We start from the raw sequence: 10,656 nt of genomic DNA, 5'->3' as shown, positions 1-10,656 counted from the left end.
AAAAGTACGCCGTAACACATACATCTGCTTTTTTCTCACCATGGTATAACAAATACAAGGTAGAAATACAAAAATATCTCAACAAAACTAACAATAGTGTGTTATATCCTGAATATGTACTAAATATTCCAAATTGCTTGAAACAGCAGAATAATTCAGGAGAGCCCCCAGGGGCAAAAACATAGAAAATTGCATAAAACAGATAAATTAACTTGTAAATGCTATGATTCTGTGATTTTTAAGTTCTTGATATAGAAAACAATAACTAAATGCTTGGAATTTATACAAAAATCAGATGTAAGTAGTTATCTCTATAACATTTTATGTGAATTTATATCTCAGAATGGTATCTGAATACATACAACTATTGCAAATATGGCTTTGTTTGAACACTTCTAGTATATTTATAAGGTAAATAGTGGCAGATATATGGTTACAGATATACTGTTGTGACAAAAATTCAAAATTGACCGTTTTAGGTAGAAAATGTGAATTTTAATTGACAAATAGGCATACAGTAAGTTGTAGACTGGAGATAGAGGCAGGATTAGATATTTTATATGATCTTGAATGTTGTAATGATTGACTGCTAAACATAACATTTATAGTATTCTGCTATGCTTTGAATATGTTACATGTATCAAAACAGTTTTAAACAGGTTCTAGGCATTTTATATCAGAAGAAAAACACATAGGGTAAGCTGGCAATAATTAAAGTCTTGTTTTCAAATTCTTTTAAAAATTGAAACAGGGGAAGGGTATAAAATGTTCAGTAAAAAAAACTTAGAGTATACACAGTGATTTCTTTCAGGTTATAATTCTGATAAATGAGTATTAATGTGAGAAAAACTGATTTTAGAGAGTTTTCTGTTTGAATAAATGTTTGTATAGATTGCACTTTGTATATACAGCTGTTTCTCAAACCATGCCTTTTTTGAGGGATTGAGAATATAATCATAGACAATTAATTTTGTTTACATACTGGTTCCCAGTTATGCTCTCTGTGTTCCATCTCATAGGGACATAACTTGGGAATGTTACCAGTAAATATGCATATAATTTCATACGGTTGAACGTAGTGATTTAGAGTGAAATTATTTGCTCTTGTCTTTTCATGATGTATATAGGTGTCGTACGTATCGTGTGGTCAGTTTCCCGCCGAAACGGGGGTTTCGGTCATTCAGCACGACAGCGCCAAAGCGATCGGTCCTCTTTTAAATACTTGGTAAATTTTGATTTATTCAATTAGTCCCCCCTTTTTAATTATTTATAAGATATATAGGATTGATAGGACTGGAGGGTTGTTTTTCTTTCCGGTATTATATTATGTGAAGTATATAGTTGTGTATAATATAGAAGAACAAAAAAATTGCGAAAGCAAATTTACAGATCTAACATTGTTGGGTTGATGTTTAGACGAGTTGTGTATAATATATATATATATATACATATGTGTTTATGAATGTCCATCTTTGACATATTTAATTATGAGTTTTGTATTCTTTATACTTTCACAGTATAAAAGGTTTTTCAAAGACATTCATTATCATGCAGTAACGGATATAAGACTAAAGGATTTAAAATCTACAATTTTAAAGCCCGTTATCCATTGGGTACAAACTCGAAGATTTTAATTTGGGCAGGTGGTGGTTCACTGTTGGGTATTTAACATTTGTGTTTATTAGTTTGATCGCAACCTCGCTTTGGTCTTTTCGAAATACGTCGGCAAGATTGCAGCAGACGAAAATTGGACGAGAAAATAATCTTCTTAAAAAAGTTGAAATAACACCTGAAATAGGTTTGATAAAGGGCTATAAGTTTATTTTGATATACGATAAAGACGGATTGATATCGATTTAATCCCGATGTCTTGAAATTTTAGTTAAAAACGACATTTAAAAACATACAAAAATTTAATGTGCAAATGAATGTCGAATTTAAGTAAACGGTCACAGCCAAAAATAAATCAAACAAGATTGTGTTAGACATTATATTTTTATGCAATTTGAAAATGTGAAGGAATTTATAACTGTTATTGCCGTACTTTAGTGATATAAGGGGTTTTCAAATCAACCAAATATTTTCACAATGAAATTTTGAAATAGCTTATTGTCAGCATATAAATTGATGCAGTCGATAACTTAGTTCATCTAAATACAGGACAAAAATGAGCAAAAAGTTGAGTGTTTCGACTCTATTTATTGACAAACTTGTAATGACAAACTTCCGGTTAACGGTGGGCATAAAAACCGGAACCGGCTTTGATAAACTCGTATGTTTCGGATTTGCACAAATGGCAAAACAATCATTTTAGTAAGTAGTAATTGATTCTTAGTTTATATATCCTGAGAATAACACGAAAGAGCAAACTATAGGCATATAATCGGAGAGAGATTTGTGAAATACGTATGTTTTTGGATATTCACTTTTAATATTTTATATATATATATAAGGTAAAGCACATGTATTTGAATGAAGATAACACATACACTTTAAGTTTCAGATCATGTATAGGAGGTCCGGCAGAAAAAGGGTGCCGACAAGCAGGGCAAATAATGGAGGCGCAGCGGCTGCTGCAAAGAAGTCGAAACAGCAACAGGAAGAGGCGACTGCTAATATTGCAGATAGATTACCTAGAACAAGTGGAACACCACCTGTACAGCTCGGCTCAAACACAGTGACAACTAATGTACTACCACACAGTCCAATAATGATCCCAGCAACACTGCCAGCAGAAACAATTTACCCTGCTCCAGGTAATACAACATTACACCAACCCCTAATTAACACAGGTTATGCCTTACCCATTGAAACGGTTAAGGCGTCAGATGACATAGCGCGAAACGTATCGCAAAATGTCAAACAAAAAGTAATAAATGGGGAATATGTAGATATGGGCAGTTTGTTAAATAATTCACAAAACATAACAGGAGTGAATCAAACACTTACATTTAATCAGGGACAGATTATATTACAACCTAAGCAACAGGATACAAGAATTAACACAATAGGTATATGGACGGATGCCTTTTTAATATATATCAGTATTTATTGTACTATACATACATCTCAGTTCCAAGAACTGTTGAAGTATATGCAAACTGTCAGGTTAGGGGCTAAACGCTATGCAGGTTTAGGATGGAAATTGTATGATGAACAGTTTAGACTACGTAGATCACAGGAGCCTGCTGGATCCTGGTCTGTCATAGACACTGAGCTATGGTTATTGTATATGCAACCAGCAGGTCCAATTAATGGGCCAGAGTTCAATATTGCACAAAAACCAACAAACAATTTTCTTAAATGCTATGCATATAATTATAATGGGACGTGCACCCAACAATATTGCACATACAAACATGCTTGTTTAAAATGCAGTGGGGTACATCCGGTTATATATTGCACTAATAGCAAAGTGACTAACTCTAATAATCCTCAGTCACCTGGGATTGTTCAGAGATTCAGATCAGCCCGGCCTCAAGCACCACAAAAAACAGCATCTAATTTTCAACCCTTTGCACCTAGGCAAATGCAAAATAACACAAGATTCCGTTCTCCTGGAGCATTTATGGGACAAAGGCAAAACCCCAGTCAAAATTAAATCTTTAAGAGAATTACTGTCAAATTATGAAAACAAAACTGATGCAGCAATGTTATTATTGGGATTTATAGAGGGGTTTAGATTAAACTATACTGGTCCAAGGATCTCGAGTTTTGCAAGCAATCTCATTTCGGCAGAAGTTCACAAAACTGAAACGAATTTAAAATTACAAAAAGAAGTGCATCTTGGTAGAATGTTGGGCCCCTTTTCAAAAATACCAATTTCAACTTTAAGAATATCTCCTATTGGGGTAGTTTCAAAAAATGACGGTGGATGGCGTCTTATAACTCACTTGTCATATCCTCTAAACTGGAGTGTGAATGATTTCATTGATCCAGAAATTTGTAAAGTAAAGTATTCTTCTTTTGATAAAGTGGTTGGGATGATCTCTGAATTAGGAAATAACGTGCTTTGCGCAAAAATGGACATTAGTCAGGCCTTTAGAATTTTATTGGTTCACCCAGCTGATTTTGACCTTCTGGGAATTTTCTTTGATGGGAAATATTATATTAATAAATGTCTGCCTGAAGGCTGTTCTATATCATGTGCCCTCTTTGAAAAATTTGCCACTTTTTTGCATAAAACAGTTGCATTGAAAGCTGGCATTGAGACTTTAGACCACTATTTGGATGACTTTTTCTTTGCTGGTGAAAGTTCAACGGATAATTGTACCATTTTGATGGACACTTTTAATGAAGTATGTAGGCAGCTAGGTGTTCCACTAGCAGAGAATAAAACAGTAGGTCCTACCACATGTATCACATTTTTAGGCCTTGAAATTGACACAGTACTTATGTTGGTTAGAATCCCCCCTGAAAAACTGGATAAACTTAAATTTATGCTTGATCAGGTCTTGTCGAAAAAGAAAATGGCACTGAAGGAACTTGAATCAATTACTGGTTTAATGGCATTTTGTTCAAGGGCTATTATATCAGCCCGTGCTTTTATTCGTCGTTTTTACGATTTGATAGCTTCAGTTAAGAATGGAAAGCCTTATTATACTGTCAGATTGAATTCAGAGGTCAAAGCAGATGCTAGAGTTTGGCTAAATTTTCTAGATCAATTCAATGGTCAGTGTTATTTTCCTGATAGATTTTGGTCGACTAATGAAAGTCTGGAATTATTCACTGATAGTGCAGGTAATGTTTTATTAGGTTGTGGAGCTTATTTTCAAGGTCACTGGGTACAATACCAGTGGCCAAGTAGTTGGGCTGATACTAGCATTTTATTGGATATAACATGTTTGGAGCTTATTCCCATCGTGCTGTCGTTCATGATATGGGGTCGTTCATTTAGAAATAAAAAGATTCTGTTGAGAATAGATAATCAGGCATTAGTAAGCATTGTGAACAAAAGAACATCAAAATCAAAGAGAGTTATGATATTGATAAGACAACTAGTTTTTCTCACTATGAACAATAACATACAATTTAGGGCACAACATATTGAGGGTGAGCATAATGCAATCGCAGATGCTCTTTCCCGATTTCAGGAACAACGTTTTATGGACTTGGTCCCGAATGCAGACAGTTCTCCAGCAGCAATCCCACAAGAATTCCTGTCGATGATTTCAGAACTGAAATGAATCATTTACTTATAAATTCATTAGCACCCAGTACACAGAAAGCATATTTGCATAGCATGGACATATTTGTTAAATTCAGAGAAAATCATGGTTTTTCTGATGTCTGGCCTATTCCGCTTGATGACTTGACATCATTCATTGTTTATATGTTTAGAAAGAAATTGTCCCACTCAACAGTATCTGGCTATATTTCAGGCTTAAGTTACTTTAATAAAATCAACAATTTAGAAGACAATACACAGAAATTTGTTGTCAGAAAATTGATTGAAGGAATAAAAAGGTTGGGGGGCCCAAATCAAAAGGACACTAGATTACCCATAACGAGAGATATATTGGAAAAATTATTGAGGTCACTGGCGGTGATTTGCAAAAACGGGTATGAGACAAAACTGTTTATGGCTTCATTTTCGCTAGCCTTTCATGGTTTTATGAGAGTAGGTGAAATAACAGTTGATTGTAAAAATAAGCAGATGCATACTGTAAAATTTGAAAATATAAAGCTTTGTGATGCAAGATTAGAGGTTTTATTGACGTCATCTAAAACTGATCAGTTTGGTTCTGGAACAACAATCGTTATTTCTAAGCAGAAAAACAAAAATGTATGTCCAGTACAAATAATGGCTAATTTTATTAAAGTTCGCCCACCTTATCTGGGACCTTTATTTTGTCATTTTGATGGATCCCCCCTTACAAGATACCAGTTTTCAGCATTATTAAAAAGGTCTCTGTCAGTAATTGGTATAGAAAACAATGGATTTAAGTCCCATTCCTTTAGAATTGGCATGGCAACTACATGTGCATTAGAAGGTATTTCTGATGAACAAATTAAAGAAATGGGACGTTGGAAGTCACAGGCCTTTTTGCGTTACATTAGGATTTAAATGCCTGAACATCATATATGTACATTTATTTGTGTAAATATGTTTCTATATTTGCTTATTTTGTAATGCATGCAGTCTTGAGCTGGCATTTAAATAATATTGTATTATGTAAATAAATGGTATGTCCTGCATCAATATAAGCAAGTAATAATTGCTTTCTAAGAATTGCAGGACATGCTACAGTTTGGATCGTTGGATCCTCGATTATTAAGCATGCCTTTGGGGAAGCCAGAGGAAGACCGGGAGGGGTAAACTTGGGGCTGCAGAGGATGGGAGTAAATATTTGGTGGCAGGGAAAATGTGGAGGTAAAGTGCTGGACATGAAACAACAAATAAGAACCATGTTAAAATATGAAGATCCGCCAACTATATTAGTTTTACATATTGGAGGCAATGATATAGGGGAAAAAAGTTCAAAAACTCTTTGTGAACTAATAAGGAAACAGTTCAGTTGGATGCGTCAACTGATGTTGGACACAGTTTTTGTCTGGTCTCAAATTATTCCGAGATCAAGTTGGCGTTACTCTGACAATATTAATGCCATGGAAAAATGTAGAATGAGGGTTAATACCTCTATAGCATCATTTTTAACCAAAACAGATGGTTGTTACCTCCGTTACCCTGATATAAAGGCTAATGAATTATTCTTAATGAAAGATGGAGTGCATTTGACGTCTTTGGGAAATAACATTTTTTTGAATACCCTCCAGGGAGGATTAGAAATGATCATCAGGAATCGTGGCATTAATTTAACCTTCCCCGACTGTAAATAGATACAACTGTTATGTTAACATTTTATATCTGACGTTTCAAGTAAGTTACTAGGAAGTAACTTGAAAGTTAATATATTAAATTGTATTTGGCACAGCTTCGCGCAGCTACACCCCCTCTTTTCAGTGGCGGTTGTCCAATCAGATCAAGTTGATACCCTGATCTTATCGGACAATTTGGCACATTTCGCTGCGCTGGATTTAACATTCATATATTCAGTGAACAGTAATGATAGCCTCTGATTACCAGGGCTCATCAGTCAACTTCTCGTACCAGACATATTACTTAAATATATTTATATTAGTGGTTTGCCATAATTTGCGGTAGCCACATTATAATTTACATATATATTAAATACAGACATTGATAAATATATTTCAGAGCAAGATTGCCAATTTAAATACATATTATATATCATATATGTTATATTTTATTCAAGATAAAGCTGTGGCCAAATACTGCCAAAACCTTATTATCTATTTGTTATGTTTTGGGCCTCGAGGATAAAAGGATTTAAAATCTACAATTTTAAAGCCCGTTATCCATTGGGTACAAACTCGAAGATTTTAATTTGGGCAGGTGGTGGTTCACTGTTGGGTATTTAACATTTGTGTTTATTAGTTTGATCGCAACCTCGCTTTGGTCTTTTCGAAATACGTCGGCAAGATTGCAGCAGACGAAAATTGGACGAGAAAATAATCTTCTTAAAAAACCCACCACCCTCCCAATGTAAATTAATTTTGTGTTACATGTGTATTTGTTCTGAATGGAAGTAAGAAACCAGATACTGCTTTTAAGTTTATATTTCAGCTTAATTCTGCTAATGGTACTGAGATGGGAGAGTAGGAGACAACTAGTGAACACAATGTAGATGTAAAAGTGGACATTGGCAGAGCACATTTGGCACATTTCGCTGCGCTGGATTTAACATTCATATATTCAGTGAACAGTAATGATAGCCTCTGATTACCAGGGCTCATCAGTCAACTTCTCGTACCAGACATATTACTTAAATATATTTATATTAGTGGTTTGCCATAATTTGCGGTAGCCACATTATAATTTACATATATATTAAATACAGACATTGATAAATATATTTCAGAGCAAGATTGCCAATTTAAATACATATTATATATCATATATGTTATATTTTATTCAAGATAAAGCTGTGGCCAAATACTGCCAAAACCTTATTATCTATTTGTTATGTTTTGGGCCTCGAGGATGCGAGTGTAATATTTGAAAAAGACGTCTAGTTAAGGACTTTAATGCACCCACCTAACACACGGCTAATTTCTTTTTTAAATGAAAGAATAAAGATTTAACTTTGTTTTTTGCCCGGTCGTCACAAAATCGTACGGTGCAGTTTTTGTAAAATTGACGTTTATTTCAGAAATTAGTTGAAAATTATAAAATTACGACATATTTTTCAAGCAAAGGAAATTAGTCGTATCTCTTGTTTTAGACAGAATAATCAAGTGATTTAGATTCTTAAAATAAGGAATAACAATATTTACAACTGTAAGTCCGCATGCTTTTGCGTTCCTTCTAAATATTTGAGATTTTGTACGAAAATTTTCATAATCCTGACCTTTTCGGATCTACAATTAAATTTTTATTGAATACTTTTGCACTCTATCCGTTTTGGAACACACCAAATTACTCATCCGTTATCGTTTTGTCATTCAAGAACAAGACTTTATCTCAACATTTCTTAAAATCACGAATTTCTGTAATTTTATGATGTTGTGTAAAATCACTATAGTCTCCGGAATCCCTTATCTATTTCGTTATCGTTTTTTTAACTGAATATATTAGTCGATTTCCGTGTATTTAATAGTGCTATTAGAGTACGATAAGTCATATTTAAATGGTTCTATTTCTATCTTTAAATTCAATGAAGCTTAAATAGAATATAAAATCGTTCGAAATTTAGATAAAATCAAAGTACAACATAGTTTTTGAGTTCTGTAGAATTCATCCCTTTCTAAATAAGGAATCGTATCGGAAAATTGAAGAACATTTTCCGAGTCGTATCAAATTTTCACAGTCCAGTTCACAATGAAACCCTTCCTATGCTAAAAAGCAATTTAACTATCGATTGATTGACACCGATCCATAGTCTGTCATGTATAATACATAGAAACTATGTAGTTAAACACTTAAATGAAGATACAGTTGTATTGCCGCAGTGGGAAAACGAAAAGATGAAGTTTACAGAAGACTGGTCGATGAATATGAAAAAAATTAGACATCCCATTTGAAAATATAAATATTTTAAAAGTAAGCGAAACCTATCATCTTCTGTTTTGTCTGTACAAAGACTTAGTACTACATGTACTAATTCTACCGACCAGTCTCTTCTAATATATCAACGAGGGCAGTAGATCTACAACTCAATCTGATTTTCTGTTTGTATATTTTGCAAATGTATAAAGACTATAAGCAAATTACACAACTTCATAAGGTATCATCTAAGGAGCAAACTCAAGCTGTATTGAGTGTTACTACATATATCTCCTACAATGATCTGATTCACAAAATAACTCATGATAATTTTATTATTAAATCTTTATACCATCGAGCTTGCATCGCTAGATTTTTGCTACAAAATTTGAAATCAGAAAGTAAAGAGCTATTTAATTCTGAGCATAAAACAGCTTTTACTTACATTTCGACGATTAAAGATGACGTGCCTGTACACAGGGGAGTATTCTGGTTAACACCTTTAATTACTTGATCAGTTAACCGGGCTTAATTTCTGCCCGAGGATCGCCGCCGAGAAAACTACACAACATATTATCAGCTTCAACAAAAACTATACATATATGGTCAATTTATAGTTACATGTATACAGCCCCAACAAGACCAAGGTACATCCTATATTGTATACAGTAGCTCTATAATTTTGTCTTAGGCCGTAATGACGGAAAATTGCCCGTTTAAAATGACTGTGATATACAGTCTGTCAATTCTAAAGATCTGAGTAGTGACTGCGAAACTGGTTGTAAGCACGTTATGCAGCTACTAGTATTTTACGAAAGCAGATATAAGGTAAAGTTGTAATCCAATCAGATGAATATCCATTAAATAAAAACATTTTACTGGATTATTCAATTGCAATTATGCCACCTACTTTAAAAACATATCTGCATTGTCTTTTGGATGATGGCGCATCTGCAACAGTTAATAAAGCGTACGATATTCCCATTGACAAAGTTCTTAGATGTATGGCTTTTGTGGAATGTATATTATCTATACATATTTTTTTTTTACTCTTTTTTATTTAGGTTTATCATTACAAATGCACCGTATTGATGGACACACTGACTATATACGGTATGGGCTTTGCTCATTGTTGAAGGCCGAACGGTGACCTATAATTGTTAATGTTTGTGTCATTTTGGTCTTTTGTGGATAGTTGTCTCATTGGCAATCATACCACATCTTCTTTTTATACATCTTTGGTAACTGTTGACAAGTTTGACTGATCAGGAGATAAGAACAATTGAAAATGGGGCATACATTCTACATGGCATTATTTTTCTTCTGGGGATCCAAATTTTATCCAAGACAATGACGACCTAACTATAGAAACAATAAAAGTTCTCCGTATGGCTTTGGTTGGCTAACAGGCAACATCGGTCCGGTATGATGTCATCCAACTTTCTACAAGATTTCAGTGATCTGTTACTGCATTGGTATAGGTAAAGAGGGAGGGTTGAGATTTCCAAAAACATGTTTAACCCCGTCGCAATTCTGCACCTGTCCCAAGTCAGGAGCCTCTTGCCTTTGTTAGTCTTGTATGATTTTTT

At 34.0% G+C, this 10,656-nt stretch overlaps 1 protein-coding gene across 2 annotated transcripts; it reads left to right on the top strand.

The window, feature by feature from the left end:
• Positions 1-1,573: 1,573 nt before the first annotated feature.
• On the top strand, positions 1,574-8,034 carry LOC139523814 (integrase/recombinase xerD homolog). Of its 2 annotated transcripts, XM_071318099.1 has the most exons (3): positions 1,574-1,798; positions 2,498-2,756; positions 5,094-6,131. In XM_071318099.1, the coding sequence occupies exons 2-3, from the start codon at positions 2,507-2,509 to the stop codon at positions 6,065-6,067; spliced, it is 1,224 nt and encodes a 407-aa protein (XP_071174200.1). In that variant the 5' UTR covers positions 1,574-1,798; positions 2,498-2,506; the 3' UTR covers positions 6,068-6,131. The 2 variants fall into 2 exon arrangements, with proteins under 2 accessions (XP_071174200.1, XP_071174201.1); XM_071318100.1 differs by lacking the exon at positions 5,094-6,131 and adding an exon at positions 6,239-8,034 and having other exon boundaries at positions 1,574-2,756.
• Positions 8,035-10,656: the final 2,622 nt, after the last annotated feature.

This window comes from Mytilus edulis, chromosome 5, assembly GCF_963676685.1.
Source record: "Mytilus edulis chromosome 5, xbMytEdul2.2, whole genome shotgun sequence".
NCBI classification, from domain to species: Eukaryota; Metazoa; Mollusca; class Bivalvia; order Mytilida; family Mytilidae; genus Mytilus; species Mytilus edulis.
Note: the sequence above shows the minus strand (reverse complement) of the source record. Positions and strands in the feature narration are given on the sequence as shown.

Excerpts from the sequence above, each read along its gene's own strand:
- LOC139523814 (XM_071318099.1), top strand. The coding sequence starts at position 2,507 with ATGTATAGGAGGTCCGGCAGAAAAAGGGTGCCGACAAGCAGGGCAAAT. Across the intron at positions 2,757-5,093 it reads AACAATTTACCCTGCTCCAG|GAACAACGTTTTATGGACTT; the intron begins GTAATACAACAT and ends TCCCGATTTCAG.